Source organism: Mus caroli, unplaced genomic scaffold (genome assembly GCF_978045245.1).
Source record: "Mus caroli unplaced genomic scaffold, Mus_caroli_1 scaffold_7, whole genome shotgun sequence".
Classification (NCBI taxonomy): domain Eukaryota; kingdom Metazoa; phylum Chordata; class Mammalia; order Rodentia; family Muridae; genus Mus; species Mus caroli.
Window position 1 is genome coordinate 103,092,554 of NW_028227262.1, and position 19,892 is coordinate 103,112,445.

At 37.1% G+C, this 19,892-nt stretch overlaps 1 protein-coding gene across 1 annotated transcript in view; it reads right to left on the reverse strand.

The window, feature by feature from the left end:
* The window catches only part of Cntnap2 (contactin associated protein 2), a 2,252,040-nt gene that overhangs the window by 959,951 nt on the left and 1,272,197 nt on the right, over positions 1-19,892 (reverse strand). Inside the window, exon 11 of the mRNA XM_085840650.1 lies at positions 11,280-11,386. Coding sequence (XP_085696776.1) covers positions 11,280-11,386 — 107 coding nt within the window. The remainder of the gene's footprint in view (positions 1-11,279; positions 11,387-19,892) is intronic.

Below are 19,892 nucleotides of genomic sequence, written 5' to 3' on the forward strand. Positions count from 1 at the left end.
AAATAATTAAACAAATAATTACATAGATATTTAACAATTAGTTCTCTTTCTCTGGAGGAGAACCCTAGAAGGAACATACCTCACCTTTTCTTCCTTGAATCTTTTTTCAGCCATCTTGGCCTATGTTCCTATTCTCATGGGTATTTCTGTTCATACCAGTTTGGCCTACGAACAAATATTTTCTATCTTCTAACAGCATATTAAAATTTCTTTCTTATGATATTTTTCTTTTGTAACTGCCTTTTCAACTTCATAAGGAGACACACATTTTCCTATATTTCTGTATTTTCCTAGCATGCTTTGTATCAAACAAATACATACAATTACTTAACAATTTGCAAACATCTATGAATTATGATAATTATTTTTATCTAACTTTGTGAAATAGTTGCAATAAAAAGTTGGTAGCTTCATGGCTCAGGAACCATTTTGGAAGAAGAAACAGACTGCTTTTAATAGTCATAGGTTTTGAAGGACCAGAAAGAAGCCATGTTCTATAGCCATGGCAGAGCTATCGCACACATGAACCCACAGAGTCATCTGTGGTTGCTTGCATAATACCTATACAAGATAACCCCAGTCAAAATTCTGAGAGGGGTTCACACAGCCACATCTCTAGGCAAGGAGCTATTGGCAGTTGATGGCTGCTGAGAGTATCTTATTTTTCCTGAAGGGTGTAAATTCTTAGAAGTTGTCCATGCTCCAGTGAATGGCCTAAACCCATACACATACCATAATGGTAGCACTAATTAAATTAGATTCAATGTGTTTAAGTTTTTATTTATTTATTTTATTAGATATTTTCTTTATTTACATTTCAAATACTATCCACTTACCTCATTTTCCCTCCGAAAATCCCCTATCCCATCCTCCCTCGCCCTGCTCACCAATCTACACACTCCTGCTTCCCTGTCTTGGCATTCCCCTCACTGGGGCATAGAGCCTTCACAGGACCAAGGGCCTCTTCTTTTGATGTCCTACAAAGCTATCCTCTGCTACCTATGTGGCTAGAGCCATGGGTCCCTCCATGTGTACTATTTGGTTGGTGGTTTAGTTCCTGAGAGCTCTGGGGATATTGGTTGGTTTATTGTTGTTCCTCCTACAGGGATACAAACCCCTCTGACTCCTCTCTAGCTCCTCCATTGGGGACCCTGTTCTCAGTCCAAGTGTCTGAGAACATCCACCTCTGTATTTGTCAGGCACTGGCAAAGCCTCTCAGCAGACAGCTATAACAGGCTCCTGTCAGCAAGCATTTGTTAGCATCCACAATGGTGTCTGAGTTTGGTAACTGTATATGTAATGGATCCCCAGGTGGGGCAGTCTCTGGATGGTCATTCCTTCAGTCTCTGCTCCACACTTTGTCTTTGTAACTCCATCCATGGGTATTTTATTCTCCATTCTAAGACGAATCGAAGTATCTATGTTTTGGTATTCCTTCTTCTGGAGTTTCATGTGTTTTGAGAATTCTATCTTGGGTATTCCAAGCTTCTGGGCTAATGTCCACTTATCAGTGAGTGTATACCATGTGTGTTCTTTTGTGACTGGGTTACCTCACTCGGGATGATATTTTCTAGTTCCATTCATTTGCCTAAGAATTTCATGAATTCATTGTTTTTAATAGCTGAATAGTACTCCATTGTGTAAATGTACCACATTTTCTGTATCCATTCCTCTGTTGAGAGATATCTGGGATCCACTTTCTCTTCAATAACTGTGCAAAGTGGGATGGGCCAGGAGCACACAGGGCATAGGAACAGTGTTTAAACATTTTACAAAAAGTGTATATGAATGTGGAAAGGAGGCACAGAGGGAGGGCTGTCTTGGAGAAGTTGGAGGGGTGACAGTGTGGATATAATCAAACTGCACTGTATACATGCATGGGATTCTCAATGAATAAATAAAGCTATATCTGGAAGGTTGGCTAACATGAACATAGAAATAAAGAAAATTTGATTTGAGTGAGGATAATAAAGACTTAGGGCAGGATCCATGCTATTTTCAATTTCAATTCTTTCTCACTCCTCAAGCAGCATAAAACCTCTCAGTTTCCTTGCCTTTATTCAAATTAAGCTATTTTTATTAAGCTTATTTTCTATTCTTTTTCCCACAAGCTAACTTAACAAACATGCAGAGATGGGCATTTTGTATTTCTTTCTTGTATATAATACATATATACAGTGCACAGTTCTTTACTCCTGGATCCTTGAGTAAGATAGTTACTGAGATTCAAACTGCAGGGAGATCTAATGAACACTGCCAACTACCTCCAGTCCCAACTCTGGCACTTCTTATGCTGTGAAAGGCTCACAGGACAGCAGCCTGGCACCCCATGCTTTTTAATATGCATTTATAGATCAATGTTTTCTTTTCTAAAGCTGAAAGAGGGAGAAAACATATTTTGAGACTTTCACAGGTTTTTGTACAACTGAAATTAAATCATTTCTCTCAATGTTTAATATTAGCCAGAGTTCCAAAGCAAAGGATAAAGGAAGGGATTAACTTGAAATTTGGGTGCCTTAACAAGGTGAAGGTCCTTGGGCTGTGTTTCTGCAAACAACCTGCACTATTTTAATCCAATGTAATTTATTTGGCCATATCTGAAAGGCATAATGGCCCTGAGACTGCCTTCTGAAACTCTGTAAGGATGCCACACTCCCATTTCCTTCCATTCACATTACCTGTAGATATCAGGTGACAAGGTGGGGAAAGGTCTTTAAGGTGAGTGCTTTGTTTTGTAATAAGTGTGACTTTGGGGAGTGACACAGCTTGTCATTGTTTTCCTCTACCCAAGTGCTTCATCTTCAATGAGAAAATGAGCTTTTGGGCTGGAGAACATATGTAACTCAGCAAGGGTTCAGTACCACATTTTAAAGTTTTGTGTGTGTGTGTGTGTGTGTGTGTGTGTGTGTGCAGGAGTGTGGGTGAATGTTTACATGTATGTGTTCAAGATTATAAAGGCCAGATGTTGATGTCAGTTGCTTTCTTCTATTGTTCTTTACCTTAATTTTGAGACAAACTGAACATGGAGTCTACCAATTTGATAGGACTTGCTGACCAGAAAGCTCCAGAGATACCCTTACTTTGTTACCAAGACCAGGATGAGAGGTACATCTGGATCTTGATGTTGGTTCTGGAGATCTGAACTCAGGGCCTTAAGCTTTTAAAGGACACTTAGCCAGCAGCCTCTGACTCAACTCCCCAGGAAACTTACTCAAATTTCAACTGTACATAGTCTATGGAAAGCTGAAATCTCTGGTATCATGCTGAGTTTCCTTCCTCTAACTCTGATTCACTTTCTATCTACTAAGAGGATATTAAAGCAAATACAAAATAGAAGGAAAAAGTAAACAATTAGAAAACAGAATCTAAGATGTAATACAAATAACTTAAAATTGGAAAAATAAGTAATAAACATTAAATATTTTCCTCTTCTTCGTGTCTCTGTGTTTATAGTATTTTGTAAAAATGAAGAGCAACAACCATACCATAAAAAATAAGTGTATGATTCAATTTATCCACAGTTCTTAACTAACAATGCAACTGTGGAGATGAGTTAACATTTTAAGCATTTTGTTTTACTGAAATCATGCCCCTCTCTGGACAGTGCTGCTTAATCGTCATGGCAACTCCACCCTTCTGCACTCCAGGTAGGAAAACACTCAGCTGCAATGTACTGATGAGCTTGGTAGGGATGCGAGCTCCTGCAGCTGTGTTTAATAACAGGGACACAAGGACCATCTGAAGTGGGTTACAGTATCTAATGGAATGGAAGGCAAATGGAAAGAATATGGTAGTATTCACTAGATAGCAGATAAGTAAACTCTAGCTACTTAATACCACATCAGGATTAACAGGAATGGTTTTAACCTATATGTATATATTGGCCACTATTGCATTTTTATTAGCTAAGGATGCCTTTCATGCTTTCAGAGGACATGGCTTCAATATTGAGACAACCTGTGATTCTTCCCTTGAGACTTGTTTGCAAACCAGAGAAACTTACCAAGCAAGGACTCTTATCTGTGTGACTTTTATCCTAATGCAATTTACAATCTATACAGATTTTGGCTAGCTGTTTTTAAGACTGAAGTTTTTAAAAATTAGAATATATTTCTGGATCATACAGCAGCCCTAGCTTTGGTTTCCTGAAGATCCTTCAAAATCATTTTAATAGTAACTGTGCTGATTTGAATTCATGCCAACACTTCACACACACACACACCCATCTATGCCAGCAGGTGCACATTTATGTTTAATGCAGCACCATTCACAAGAGTCAAGGTACAGAATATCACAGGTTTCTGGCAACAGATAAATAGATAAAGGAAATGTCAGACACACACACATGCACACCTACATGTACATACACACTCTGAACTTTGAATCAAGCATAAAGCAAAAGCCAGTTAAACCAGATGCAGAAAGCAGGTAGGCATATATTACATATATACACTATTATATGTATTTTGTATGTATTTGTGTGTGTATGTGTGTGTGTGTGTACATATGACATGAAAATAAATGCAAGAGTAGGAGATCAAGCAAAGAATAGTCATATCATATAGAGAAAGGGGATCTTATAGGAGGTGATTACATGAATGAATTGACTTGCATGAGTAGTTGTTATGAAGTCCTTCACTATGAAGAATGAACACATCACAATGAAATTTAAATTTAATTATGTGATAATCTTTTTTACTAAACTTAACAAAACATATTTATGTATATATGTGTCCACATATACATATATACATATACATTATGAGTATGTATGTATATACATGCATACATAGGCATTAAATTAGAAAAATAAAACCAGAATGTAGCAACAAGTAATATGGTTGGCACTTGAAATTCTCCTATTTGGCAGGCTGAGGCTGGAAGACCTTGAGTTTGTGGGCAACCTGGGCAAAGCAGATCTCATCTCAAATGAACAATACTTCACTGAATGTCCAAAAGGAAATTGAAATTCAGAGAAATAAATCCACAAAGCCTAGGTGTCATAGTCTATTGAGGTTGGAGGTAGGAACAAATCTGACACATTCAATTTTAATGCTGCTCATGCGGATATTGGCAGACTTGGCCTTCCCATGTATGGGGATGAGTGAAATCCACCACCACATGCCAAGAACACTTGGGGAAAAGACCTTTTGTAAAGTGTATCAGATGGTCATGTCTCAGAGCTGAAGTTCAGCAGCTGGAAAACCTAAGGTGGACCACTTTTTTAAGAACCAAGGAGCTCACACTTATCTTGGGCTTTTCCCCATCTGTGACTTGTCCATGTCAAAGATACATACACAGTACTATGTGATGAATCTAAAGTCGAATGTGATGTTCATTCTATTCTAATAGCACCAAGTTTAAAGCAAGCTTTTGTCATACATGAGACTGTGAGCATGTTTCAGTCTGCCTGTGCCTAATTTGGTGTTGCTCTGCTCTCAGACTGCACAGTAGTTGCCCACACTCTTTGAGTTAAACTCCATGTCTTTGTTGCATTGTAGCTTGCTGCTCAGCACCCTATAATTGTTTGAGTGAATGGAAATAAAGTCATGATGTGCCATGGTATTCTGTTCAAATGTCATTTCAAAAGTATAGGCTTATTTGATGACATCTTCAAGTTCTCTGTGTGAGTTCCCATGATGATTTAATATCCAGGCTATTCTTGTAATCCTTGTCACTGACTCCCCCTGCCCTGTCATCCTTTCGTCCACATTTCCTATTCTTTCCCCCTCTTTCCTCTCACTTTTTCACATTTTGTTTTACTTACTTTTGTAGTTTGAATACCTTCTGAACTTTGCACAAAGTGAATTGGATTTCAAAACAACCCTTAGATGTTTTTCATGTTCTCAGTTATCTGTACATTCTTTATGTCCAGAGCATATCCACCTAACACACATATATGCTTGTTATAATAAATGCATTATAAGTAAAATGGTAGAAAAAACCTAATACCTCCTTATTCCAGGGATGATAGTCTAAAGGAAGAAAAGTGTATTATTAATAAAGAACAATGTAAAGGCAACATTCCCACTCAAAGATGCTATATATCTTAACACAAAGTACCTTTCCGAGTTGCATTCAGAGTCTCTAAGGCATTGAGTGCTAAGCTGGGATCCTGAGGAAGAAGATAAATGTGCCCAGCAATGCAGAGAGGGGGAGGTGCAATAGCCTTTCAACTGGAAAGTGGCATGAGTCAGGAATAAACTGGGCATAAACACCTTGCAAATGAAAAGGAGAATGCCAGTAGAAATCATAGTAGAAATCTAGGTTTCCATAGGCATAGCCACACTGAATAGGACCTTATCCAGCAGATTTACTAGTAGCTGAGGAAACTAAGCCAGTTTGCAAGGACAAACATCTAAATTTTATTTTAAAACATAGCAAGTCTCTCAATGACTGCTTGCTTTTATAGCAATACTCCAAGATGTTACCACTGATTCCAAGACTATTTAAGTTCCTGATGGCCAAAAGACCCAGGTACCTCAGTGCCAGTAAATAAGACTATGCTCTAAGTTAATATGACTAATGCAGGTAAGGTTATGGCCATTTGAAATATTATGCTGTGAATAAAATTACTTTTATGTATAATAGATTATAAACAATATAGTATGGATGTACAGTGCAGTATGACTCATTTTTACAAATATGTGGACCTTGAATATATTGTTTCAGACAACAACATGTGGAATAGTTGCCATATACACATCATGTTCTCCTTAGCAACACACTTGCTGGGAAAGATTTTATATGCAGGTGTGCAGCAGCCTGAGAAACTATTGCCTTTTTAAGAATTTCTGAGGACTGAAATGTCACAATTTTAAAATTGGGAAGGACCTATGCAAGTTACCTCATTTGTCTCTTATTACTTTCACAACAGTAATGTGTCTTTGTTTCTGGGACACTATCAACCCCTTAACAAACTGCGCTATAAAAGCATTGTATCTCAGAATACATATCTAGCATTTAAAAGCTCTTAACCATTTCTGTTCCCAAACATTGCTTATCTTTGTCAAGTGTTCAGATTATTTCACTGCCCTGTTCTTCATGCCTAGCCTAAAGTTTTCACATGATAATGGATAGTCTGGGGAAGTAAAGGCAATTCCATATAATGATCATAGAATACAGAGTATGATTGATTCCTAAGAGAGTACCAAGTAGCACAGCAGTATGAGGAAAAAAAATAAACCTTGAGAAAAGGGATAGCTTCTTGAATTTAATTTATGTAAATAAGGACCACAATTTTGAAAGTTTAAGAAACACATGTGTAAAAATGAGGTGATAATTAGGTCCTAAGGAGCCTGAGGAGTACTGGGAAGGAAGCCTGGAGACATCTGAAGTGTGTTTATGGAGAGCTATTAGAGGAAAGCCACAGCTGGAAGCACAGAGTTTTGTTGCACGCATTCTTGTAATTTAGAGAGGGAGAAATACAGATAAGTCAGTGCAATAACAACAAGCCAACAGACACATCAGGCATCTTCTGACTCCTTTCTTGAGGATTTCAGTCCACATTATTGATGTGTAGTTCATAGAAAAGTCACTAATAATGGAGCATCTTCATATAAAATATTAAAATATACAACAGCAAGAATTGGTTATATTCCATATTTGTCACAAATTATTTCATTTTGCTGTTGGTTCACAAAAATCTGGCTTCTTGTGTCCCATGGTCTCACCGTTTCTAGAATGGCATTCTGACCCCAAGGAAGTAGTGTGATGATGACAACTTACTGAACCCTATGTACATCTTACTGAAAAGAAGTACTATTGATGAGTAAACAAACACTCAAGTGTTTAAGAGGGATCCAGATTACTTTCAAGACCCTTAATTCTTCTGGTGGAGAAAGATGCTGTTACAACCAATCACAAGTAGCACACCCCAGTCTGCCATAGAGATAACAGTGATGAACAGCAACATGCATAGAGGTTCGAAGCAAAGCTCACTCCCTTGGGAACTAGTGAAATTAAAGACACTGGGGGCTGAGAGTGGAGTGGCCGAGCTTCCTAGTCCCCAGGTGCCATCCTAGTCAATCTTGCTGAGTTTGTTAATTCGGGCATTGAACCAATAAGCACAGGATGCTCAAAGAGCTTAAGCATCTAAGGACACAATAGTAAGTGATAGAGTTACAAACCAGATATGTGACCAGGTACAAAGGCTAGATTACACTGTTCTTACACAGGAAATTCCTCTCTCTCCCTCATCAAATCAAGACTAGTGTAGAAAATAAGCTAAAATGCTCTTGTAGACTAATTGTAAGTGCTGAAACTATCAAATATTTAGTTTCATTATGAATGCTCAATTTGTACTTCCAAGAGATTAAAAAGTCACAGGGCTCAGAATAAGCAGCTTGAACATCAGCATGCTGGCCTTGAGAAGTAGGAGTGACTTCAAGTAATCCTTTAGTTTACAGGAATAGGCAAGTATCATGAGAAATCCCATGACTTTCTAGATGGACTCACAGCATGGCTTGGATTTAGTAGTAAATTGTCCATTCAGTATACAACTGATGACAAATACAATTTTCTCTTTCTCAATTTTTGATTAGTCCTGAGTAGGTGTATTAGGTTGATTATATATATATATATATATATATATATATATATATATATATATGCTAAAGGGCAAAATTCTACGATCTGTACAAATAAAAGTTAATAACAAAGTATATATATATATATATATATATATATATATATATAAAATCTTTCAGTGACACATAAGATAAATGCTTCCAAACAAAAACTGTCTTGAAGAAGGAAAATTGGCTTGTTAACTTCTGCTTGTACATTAACTACATATTCAAGTATTCAAGATACCCACTGTATGAAGAGCAGTAAGAAGGAACCCCAAGTCATGGGGGCTAGAAGAATGGAGTACCAAGATATGGGACAAGAAAGATCACATAGCAGGACATAGGAACTGTCAGAATGGAGTACTCAGATATTGGGACAGACAGGATAGTGTACCAAGACCTGGAGACCAGCAGGATCGAATACCAGAACATGACACATAAGGTAATTTTTCTCTTTCACAATTGGAAATGGACGTTCATTCTATGTCATTCTGACTTGGAGTTATTGCTCTCAGAAATCAAAGTAAATTACTCAGTTAATAGTATGTATTTATAAAATTGGTCTTTAGTAATAGGAGCCACTATTTCAAAAATCATTGGTTTTTAATTCAATGTCAAACAATCAACAAGAGAGTAGGCATTTATCAAAATGATCAATTTCTTGCTCTTTGAGTGTAGATAGAATTACAAACAAAAACAACTCATGATTAAACTGGGTGTTTATAAATAGCTACATGAAATTTGTGGGGAAAGGGAAAGTTCCTGTCTTGACCAAAGTTACATAGTTGTAGATCATATTTTATATAGTGTATATCTCCTGAAAGTCGACTTTTAGAGAAGTTGATTGGAAACAACTTTAGTTGTAATTTCTTTTTAAGTAATTTCATTATTGCTTTTATTTATGATTTTTCTGGGCTAAGTACTTTATATATCATGAATCTCTTTTTTAAAGATTTATTCATTTTAATATTATGTGTATGACTGGTTTTCTGCATGCATGTATGTGTAATGCCTGTGCATTTGGTATCTACAGAGTCCAAGGGGCACCAGAACCCCTGGAATTGTAGTTACAAATAGTTGTAAACTGTCATGTGGGTGCTGGAAGGAAAACCTGGAACCTCTAAAAAAGCAACCAGATCTCTGGACCCATGAGGCATCTCTTCAGCCCTGAACATGAAATTATTAATATTTATTCATGTGTTTTGAGTCTTAAGTATCTCCCTATCATTGTTAGATTTTTGTTTTAAAATTTATTTTATTATATTCAGCATGGGTGTGGGGGTTGTGTGTGTATGTGTGTGGGTGTGTACATATGCATGAATGTCCAGGAAATTCAGATGAAAACCTTGTGGAAGTTGTCTTTCTCCTTCTACCCTGTAGGTTCCAGAGATAAAACTAAGGTTTGGTAGTATGCACCCTTACCTGCTAGGACATTCCATTTACCCCAAAGTCAGCTTTTTTGTGAATGTCTTTATCTCTTGGTTTTTAGAATCTCACTAGACAAGTTTATAAGTGAGGAAAAATGAGTTATAAACAGCTTTTCTTAACTTAGGCTTACAGCTGAACATGATTTCTTACTTCACATTACTAAAAATAACAATGTGGAAAGACACAGGGAACTATATTGCATTTTTACTGTCCTCAAGATTACTCTGAGAATATTTTGCTTGTCATTTTTTCTTAAACTAAAATGAAGAGTAATCAATTGGTATAATTCAAGAATTTAGATTTGAGATTTCCTATGTTATGGAGTTGTAACAAAATCAAATATCTATTTTCTCTTCCTTTTCCTTCTTCCCTACATGTATACATATTGCATATTTACACACATACCCATATGCATGCATGTACACACATACACACATGTGTATACATGTCTGAACATCTGAACATGTATACAGATGTGTACATATGTGCACTAATGTACACAGAATCATGTGTGTACAAACACATTCACATCAGAATGTCAGCTAACAGCTCTCTCTTCTCTCTCAACTGTATGTTGTGATAAATCTGTTTTCCAAAATAAAACATGTATGCATATTTTTTATTACAATGACAGAATTGGGAATTATTTAAAAATACTCAAGTATTTTAACTTTAACTTCTCAGGATAATTCTATGTAAAACAGCACAGTTCTAATTTGTCATTTTTGAATCTTACCTTTTTGCCTTCGATATTTTTAAAAATTGTATCCTCAGGATTTTATATTTTTATGTGTAACTTCAATGGGCTCTTCCACTGTCTGACACATTACTTTAATGATAATGTAACCACATTTTGGGTGAAAGCATGAGGCAAGCATTGTCCGGAAACTAAATGTTCAAACTATCCTCTGTCCCTGTCTGTCTCTGTTGACTTGATGAATGAGGCCCACTTAGAGGCATCACACTAACACAATTCCCAAACAATCTCTTTGGACACACATTCTTTAGACACAAAAGGTGAATCCAATTTCTGCATCCCAATTTCACATATGGAATGTTGGATGTGTCTGCCCCTATTTAGATTCATTAGACAGGAGAGAATATATTTTGACAACTAGGATACCATTTTTGGGAAATTAGAATGCAACCTTGAGGATTTGTTTCCCCCAGAATCAAGTGAAGCGAGATGTGTGTAATTCAGGTTGCTATGCTGTAAAGCGTAGCTGAAGACCATGATTCGCATGCAATTACAAGATGAAAGTGAGATAAATTGGCACTCACAGTTGTGGCAGGTGGCCCCGCTGTATCCTGTCTCATCACAAGTGCATTTGAAGCTGTCCCATGTTTGCGAGCACTTCCCACCATGCTCACAGTGATTGGGCACACATCTGTCAGAAAAAGAGACACAGAAATAAACCAACAAGCAAATGAGATTTATGAGTGGCCAAATTCCAAGCTGTTTGGGCAATCTATCATTTCAATGCCAGGTTGCCTTGCTGAGGCAATTAATCCTTGTTAGTTTAAGCAGATTAATATGATTCATGATGGAAGGTGCCAGGCACACAAAGATGATGTATCACAAGAACTGGTGTTTCCCCTATTTGAATAAACAATAGATGCTATCACACAGTTGAGGGGTTCATTTACATATCACAGATTCATTTTAGTTTAATTCTGCAAAGGATAAAGGTACCCACTAGGTTTCCTTTTGGTGAGTGATGGAAGATGGACCATCTTACTTCTTGTTCGATCTTTATCTTTATCAAGGTCATTAGGAGTAAGAAGGGTGCCTAGTAATGAGTTTACCGTAATCTCCTGAGGTTCTGATAATGCGACAAAGACAACAATGGAATATACCATTCTAGTAGGAAGAGGTTTATGATTCTTCCAAAAATCTCCTCCTATGCCTATCTGGATCATTGCATATGCATACTGCATACTTAAAGTGTTTGCATGCATAAGTTAGGAGGAAAAGCATAATTGCATACAAAACTATTTATTAGGCAGATACTAGTGACTGCTTAATTTTTCTGATTCTTGATTTTCTCATTTGGAAAACTGGGCAATTATATCTACCTTGTAAATACTTTAAAATATATAATAATTAATTTAAAATTTATTTTTATATTTGTATTTATTTTTATGCATATCCTTATGTGAATGCAGGCTCTCAGACGCCAGAAGAGGCTATAAGATTCACTGGAGCTAAAATTACATATGGTCAACAGCTGCCTGGGAACCAAACTTGGGTCTTCTACTAGAGCAGTAAGCACTCTCTTGTAAGTATCAAGTCATTTCTCCAGCTCCTCAAAGTTTATTTTAAAACTGATACATAAAAGTGGGGACACTGTGCATACTAGAGGCCTACTGTACTGTTTCAATGTGTGTTTTCTTTGCATAATGATTAAGGTTAAATATATCTCTGTCTCATTACTTATGGTAAAAAATACTAAAAAATCAATTCTTTAGCTTTGAAGTATGTAGAACATAATCGTTATGTCTTATGTTTGGTTACTACACACAGGGATTTCTTGCTCCTATCTAAATGTAGCTTGGCCCACTGAAGAACTTTTTCCAAGCCATTTCTGACCTCTCAGGCTCTAGTCTCTATCATTTCCCTTTAACCTTCAATGAAATCAACTTTTAAAATCACATTATGTGGCACCTACCTTTCTGGGTATGACATTTTAATTTTTTTAATAATCTTCAATTCAATCCATCTCATCACCTAGTGACAGAACCTCATCCTTTTTATAGCTGAATAGAATTCCCTTGTGTACATGGACTGCATTCAGTTTTGGGATAGTAATCATGAAGTTAATAAGTAATAAGTTGCAACTAGAAATCTAACCAGTGGATTTTTATAGACATATGTATGCATATCTGACCCCACTTCTAAGGAACACGTCCTTATCTTAACTCTATCCTAAACTCAGTAGGGTTGAAATATACATCAAGAATACACTTTGCTTTCTGCTCATACCACATCTCCTTACCCAGTCCATCCATTTCACACTCTAGATTCTGTACATTTTTCTTCTTTATAATGAGCATTAAGATACAGTTTATGAGGAAGAATATTGTTATAAACTTTCATACTATAGGAATTTTGAGATTTTAATCAGAAACACTTCAAATTAGAAGACCTGTCCCAATTTAAAACAGCATAATCTATAGTAGTGTTTCTGACCAGTGAATTGAGAGAAAGCCATCCTATGAGTAAACTCTTGTTTATAATGTTCCATTAGCTTCTAGCTACAAGATCTGATCTCAGTCTTGTAGTCACAGAGTCCATATTTTTCAACCTCTCTTTTTGATTTCCAATAAGCCATCCCTAAAAGTACTAGTTAATAATAGGTCATATAGCTCAGTAAACACAGGGACTATGCTTATCAAAGTTTATACATTATAAAAAAATCATTGCAATGACAGTGGGAATGGGAAATAACACAAAATGGGTAAGAAGAATAGTATAGAGCCTCACAGGAGACATCCAATGGATGCTGTGAGCACAATTTAAAGCTTTAAGTTGAGCATCTAGATCATGAAAGAAGAAACAAGAGTAATTATTATTGGGATGAAGCAGAATATGAGCAAAGATGCAGCCTTGGGTGGAATGAAAATTCACCTTATTTTCAAAAGCCACTTTTGTTTCTTGATATGGTTCTGTTTTTAGCAATGAAACTTTTCTAGTGATCTCTGAATCTAGTTGGGGTTGGGGTCAGAGGAAGATTCAGGCAAAGTATCTGGAATATTTGGATGAGCCATGGAACAGATATAAAATGTTGTTGAAATTTGGAATCCAGGTTAATTGAAAGTAGAGAGTAATTAGAGGGTTTAACTAAGTTAGGAATATTTTATCTGGATCTTAAAGATGGGATGCAACATGATGATTAACATGTTAAAATACGGTCCTGGTAGAGCACAGCAGAAAAGTAATGAAAATCAAGTGTATCAGCAAGTGTCTGGTGGTCCCAGTTTGCTTGTCATGACCCATTGCACAGTCACTGTCCAGAGAGGACCCCCAGCATGACCCTTCACAGAAGGGGCTGGCAACCAGTAGTCCTCTCATTTTCCACATCATGGCAGAAAGTGAACAAATAGAGACTCTTAACATCACAGGAAGACATATGCTATACTTATTCTTGAAATTGAGTAAAGAGATACCCTTTTTTTTGGTATATTTAACTTTCCAAATTCTTGTGGGTTAATATTAGCTAAGTCTGATAGTTAAAGTCATTTATATCAGTTTATCATGACAATTAATTTAGGGGAAGACAGTGCATAAGTGGACAGAGAAGCAAGTTGAAAACTAAATAGGTTTTTAAGAATGCCACCACTTTGAGCCACATGTCAATGAAAAAAATAGGATCAGATTTTACCCCATGGGATATATATGATCAGTATTGAGATTGAAAAACTGGCTGTACATACCAGTTTGCATCATAGATTCTTGTTTAAATAACTGTTTTTACTGAATAGGATTTTTATACTTTATTTTAAATATTTGTTTCTTAATATTTTATCTTTTTAAGTCAACATTCTTCTTGCACAAATTCTAGTACTTAATTTCCAAAACAAGTTGATTTGTATATTATTTCATATCTATTATCAGCGTATTTCAAACTATTATGACCAGTTATCAAGAGAAATAAAATACAATTAACCTAAAATTCTAATTATCATTCGCTTATATTCCCATAGAACTACTTGCATGTATCCAATGCACAGTTACCATGTCATCTAGCAATTATTTGTTGGTATATCTATCTCTTCTTCTGAAATGTTCTCACAGTGAAGTGTGTTTACTTAGCGGTTTTGCCAAATGAGGTGTCTACCCTTGCCCAGCATGACTCGGGGACAAAGATGCATGAAATGCCATAAAACTGTAAGACCAAGGACATAAATGTCATTTCAGAGGGAGATCATCTCTTTGAGTCTGAGGAAAAGAGATTAATTTTACTTAGGATTTTAGACTTTTACACAGATTTGCTCTAATAAGACATCTCTTAGTGGGCCACAGGAAATGTGTAATTTTCTTCATGGCATGCATTAGCTTGAAAGTTTGGTTCACATCAAAAATAAATCAAAATGACTTGACTGCTTCAACTTGAGATGGCTTTGGCCCAGGACTGGGGACATGCAGGGCAGATGTTGGCAGGTGTCGATTTGCTCTGATCAGAGAGCTCTTGAAGAGGAAGTACATGCAATTACCTACTCCAGACAGCCTGTTTTCTGAGACTCTGTCCTTCTAGTTAAAGTTTTGCAAGGTGCTTTAGAATCTAATACTTTCTTTAAAACATATTTTTATCTATTCTTTGAGGACTTCATGCATGTATACAATGTGTTTTGATCATATTTTACTACCTCCAGATCTTCCCTTGCCCCCTCCCCACCTTTTTCCCAATTTCATTTCCTCTTTTGTCTTCATGATCCACTGAGTTCAATAAGTGCTTCCTATATATTTCTGGCTGTGGAGCCATTCTTTAAAGCAGAGTAAAGTATCAAGGTTCACAGCCTGAAGGAAACGGACATTCCCTCCATTAGCAGTCATCAACTGTTAATAGATCCTCAGCTAGGAGTGGAAGAAAGATCATGTGCTCCTTTCCCAACTATCTTGGAATTTTACTTGGCTGAATCTTGTATATATCCAAGGTAACAACAGCAGCTTGGGGTTTCTGAGTACAGGGGTCCTATCATTCTGGAAGACACAATTTTGCCCCAATCCTCCCTGACTTCTGGGTCTTATAATATTTCCATTTCCCATCTTTTTGGTGGTTCTTGTACTCTGCGGGTAGTGTGCATGATACAGGTATGCCATTTATAGATGAGTATCTTCACAATCAGTTGCTTTCTGCCCCTGGACCCTCTGTGAGCCTCTGTATTAGCTATTGTCCATGGCAAAAAAAAAAAAAAAAAAAAAGGAAGCTGAGGCTTTTCTGATGAGGACTGAGACCTTCAGCAATATCATGGTTGCTTTTAAGAAAGGTGAACAAAATACTCACAGGAGTAAATATGGAGACAAAGTGTAGAGCAGAGACTGAAGGAAAGGCCATCCAGAAACTGCCCCACCTGGGGATCCATCCCATATACAGACACCAAACCTGGACTTTATTGTGGATGCTTAGAAGTACTTGCTGATAGAAGCCTGATAAAGACTATCTCCTGGGAGGCTCTACCAGAGCCTGACAAATACAGAGGAGGAAGCTCACAGTCAAACATTGGACTAAACTCAGGGGGACCCCATGGAGGAGTTGGAGAAGGGACTGAAGGAGCTGAGGGATGTTGCAGCCACATGGAGGGAGCAACAGTGTCAATAGGCCAGACCTCCGGTAGCTCCGGGGTTCTGGACCACCAACCAAAGAATATACATGGAGCGAGCGATCCATGGTGCTGACCACATATGCAACAGAAGATAGGCTTTTTGGACATCAGTGGGAAGAGAGGGTCTCGGGCCTGAGGGTATTCAATGCCCCAGTGTAGGGAAATGCCAAGGTGGGAGGACAGGAGTGGGTGGGTTGGAGAACACCATCATATTGGCAGGGGGTTCAGAGCAGGGGGTTTCCAAAGGGGAAACCTGGAAAGGGGAAAACATTTGAGATGTAAATAAAGAAAATATCCAAGAAAAAAAAAAGAAAGAAACTGATTTAGAAAGCAGTTTGCTAGATGCATTTTTTTAAGTGAAACTTACCCCAATATCTGAGGCAAACAAAGGCTACAACTTGAAAGCGCCAGTGTATGATTCCTTAATATAAAATGAATCAACACAGACAGCCTGTTTAAAAGCATACAACAATTCACTTCAGGGTTATAAGGACAGTTGCAATTTTATTGCACCCAAAACATCTCTTTTATTTTTGTACTTGATTTCAATTGCAAAGCATTGAGAAAATTAGGATTCATGAGTATAAGAAGTAGCCAACAGTCCCAGATTTGTTTGTTGATGGCAGCTTTCTGGTTTATGGGCCCTACTGAATCAGCCAGAGGAAGCAGAAGAAATTTTATCTCAAGCATAAAATAAAGTGGGTTTTTTTTTTCTGACAATATAAATCAATTATCTTCTAATCTTGAAATTGTTTTAAAGGTTTTTGTTTTTATCTTATATTGTTTAAAAGTGAAAATAAGTCTGGGTGTAGATCCATGACAGAACTTTAGCCTAGCATGCACATTGTTCTGGTTTATCCAAACCTTAGCACTGCCAAAATGGAGTAAAATCTGTGTCGTGCCATTAAGGGCACATTTGTTTCTGTAGAACACAGAAGCTTGTTTTCAATGATGACTAAGGTATCTGCCTGGAAACATGCTCACACTTACAAATAATAAAAAGCTGAGCATTTACTAGAGGAGAGCATTGTCATTTAACATCTTAACCCATTATAGTCTGAAGCCATGGTCTCTAAACTTCTACTTGTGTAGGATTAACTTGAAGTTGCCTTGAAAACAAGAATCTAATTCCTGAGCTCTGGGTGGAGCCCAAGACTCTCAAAGTCTAACAAGCTCTCTGGTGAGTCTCCTGTGGTCAGGAGATCTGACTTTGGGATAACAAGATAAAGGAGCATCAATGTTTTCAACAGAGGCCTGCCTGCCAAGGAGCATGGGGATGCTGAGTAAGAGACACTGCCAAGAAGAAGGGAGACAGAAGAATGGTACTCTGCAGGGGGATCACTCCCAAGACCACATTTGGGGGGCTTTTGTTTTTGTTGTTGTTTTTATATACATTCTTGTATTTTATGATATATTAGAACAGCATACAATGATCTTTATATCTTATTTTGCAAGATGAATTACTTCAGAATGTAACTGTGGACCTTGTATCCTCTAGCAAATGATCAAATTTTTCCCACATTTTTTATTAGATATTTTCTTCATTTACATTTCAAATGCTATCCCAAAAGTCCCCTATATCCTCCCCCCACCCTGCTCCCCTATCCATTCACTCTCACTTCTTGGCCCTGGCGTTCTCCTGTACTGGGGCATATAAAGTTTGCTAGACCAAGGGGCCTCTCTTCCCAGTGATGGCCGACTAGGCCATCTTCTGCTACATATGAAGCTAGAGACATGAGCTCTGGGGGTACTGATTAGTTTATATTGTTGTTAAGTGATCAACTCTTACAGAGACAAAGTTTGGAGATGTGACAAAAGGATGGACCATCTAGAGACTGCCATATCCAGGGATCCATCCCATAATCAGCTTCCAAACGCTGACACCATTGCATACACTAGCAAGATTTTTCTGAAAGGACCCAGATATAGCTGTCTCTTGTGAGACTATGCCGGGGCCTAGCAAACACAGAAGTGGATGCTCACAGGCAGCTATTGGATGGATCACAGGGCTCCCAATGGAAGAGCTAGAGAAAGTACCCAAGGAGCTAAAGGGATCTGCAACCCTATAGGTGGAACAACATTATGAACTAACCAGTACCCCGGAGATCTTGACTCTAGCTGCATATGTATCAAAAGATGGCCTAGTCGGCCATCTCTGGAAAGAGAGGCCCATTGGACATGCAAACTTTATATGCCCCAGTACAGGGGAATGCCAGGGCCAAAAAAAAAAAAAAAAATGGGAATGGGTGGGTAGGGAAGTGGGGGCGAGGGTATGGGGGACTTTTGGGATAGCATTGGAAATGTAATTGAGGAAAATACGTAATAAAAAAAATATTAAAAAAATAAATAAATAAAGGCTTTTGTACCTGACCTTGACATAGAGTTCAGTCTGTGTTCTGATTCCCAGTCAGCTACCATGCTTTCCTGCTTGGTTCTCAAGACCACATCCATAATAAAATATTTGATTTGTTTTATGTTTCATACAGATTTTTATTGCTGCTCATTATAATGCCTTGTTCTAAATTTAAAAATGGGAAAGACTGCTTTTTGCACTGAGACCATTTTGTAAACCATGGGATGATTATTTTGAATTATTTGTGTTTTACCAATCCCAAGCAAATGATTCTGAGTGTATTGCTTTTCTCTTCATCCAAATACCAATTCTTATTTTAGCTTTTGAAGAAAGAGTCCCTGAGAATGTTTGCATGTTGAAGACTAGTATAGACTCATTGACACCCCAATAATCAGGTATGGAACACTTCCATGTTAATTTCTATAGTGAAAATTATTTATTAATTACACTTAAGTTTTAGCTGCAGTTATATTTGCTTTGAGGTATATATCACTGCTTTATTCAAATGGAAGTTATATGGAGAAGCACTAATAACCCTAGAGCACAATTTAATATCCTATTGCTATATAACTTAATATTGTAGAGATGTTAATGTTATATTGATGGTGCTTTACCAACAACCATTTATTTATAGAAATACTTAAGTTCAGAGATATTTACTGTAGCTCCTACATTATGTCCAAAGTTTATATTAAAATCTAATCAAGCAAGGGTCTGTATCATCCAACCATTATACATTCTGGAAGAACTCTGCTCATCATTCATTCTACTCTTACAAAATGAGCACCTAATTTTGGCCTTTCTATTTTATACATTGTTTTTATTTTATTTTATTATAATGAACCAGAGAGACTTTCATCTTCTTTGTTAATGCACTTAGAGTTTTTTCTTTTACAATCAGTTCCCTATGATTTTATAAATATAACATCTTTACAGTCATTATGCTCATAGGAGAAGAATCTGTATGATCAGCAGCATCTACATCTGTCTCCAGGTTAAATTTTATTGAACCCAAACAAACATCAACAAGTTCTTCTTCATCACTCAATTTCCTGCTCCTGGCCAGACAATCTAAAATGATTTGTAAAGAAACAAAGAAAAGAGCATTTTATCTTCAGGAGACTGTGCTTTTATTTGTGAAATGCAGTTGTAAGTCAGATCTACTTGTCAATCATCTATCATCTATCTTTTTGTTATCTTACCTACCACTTATTGTC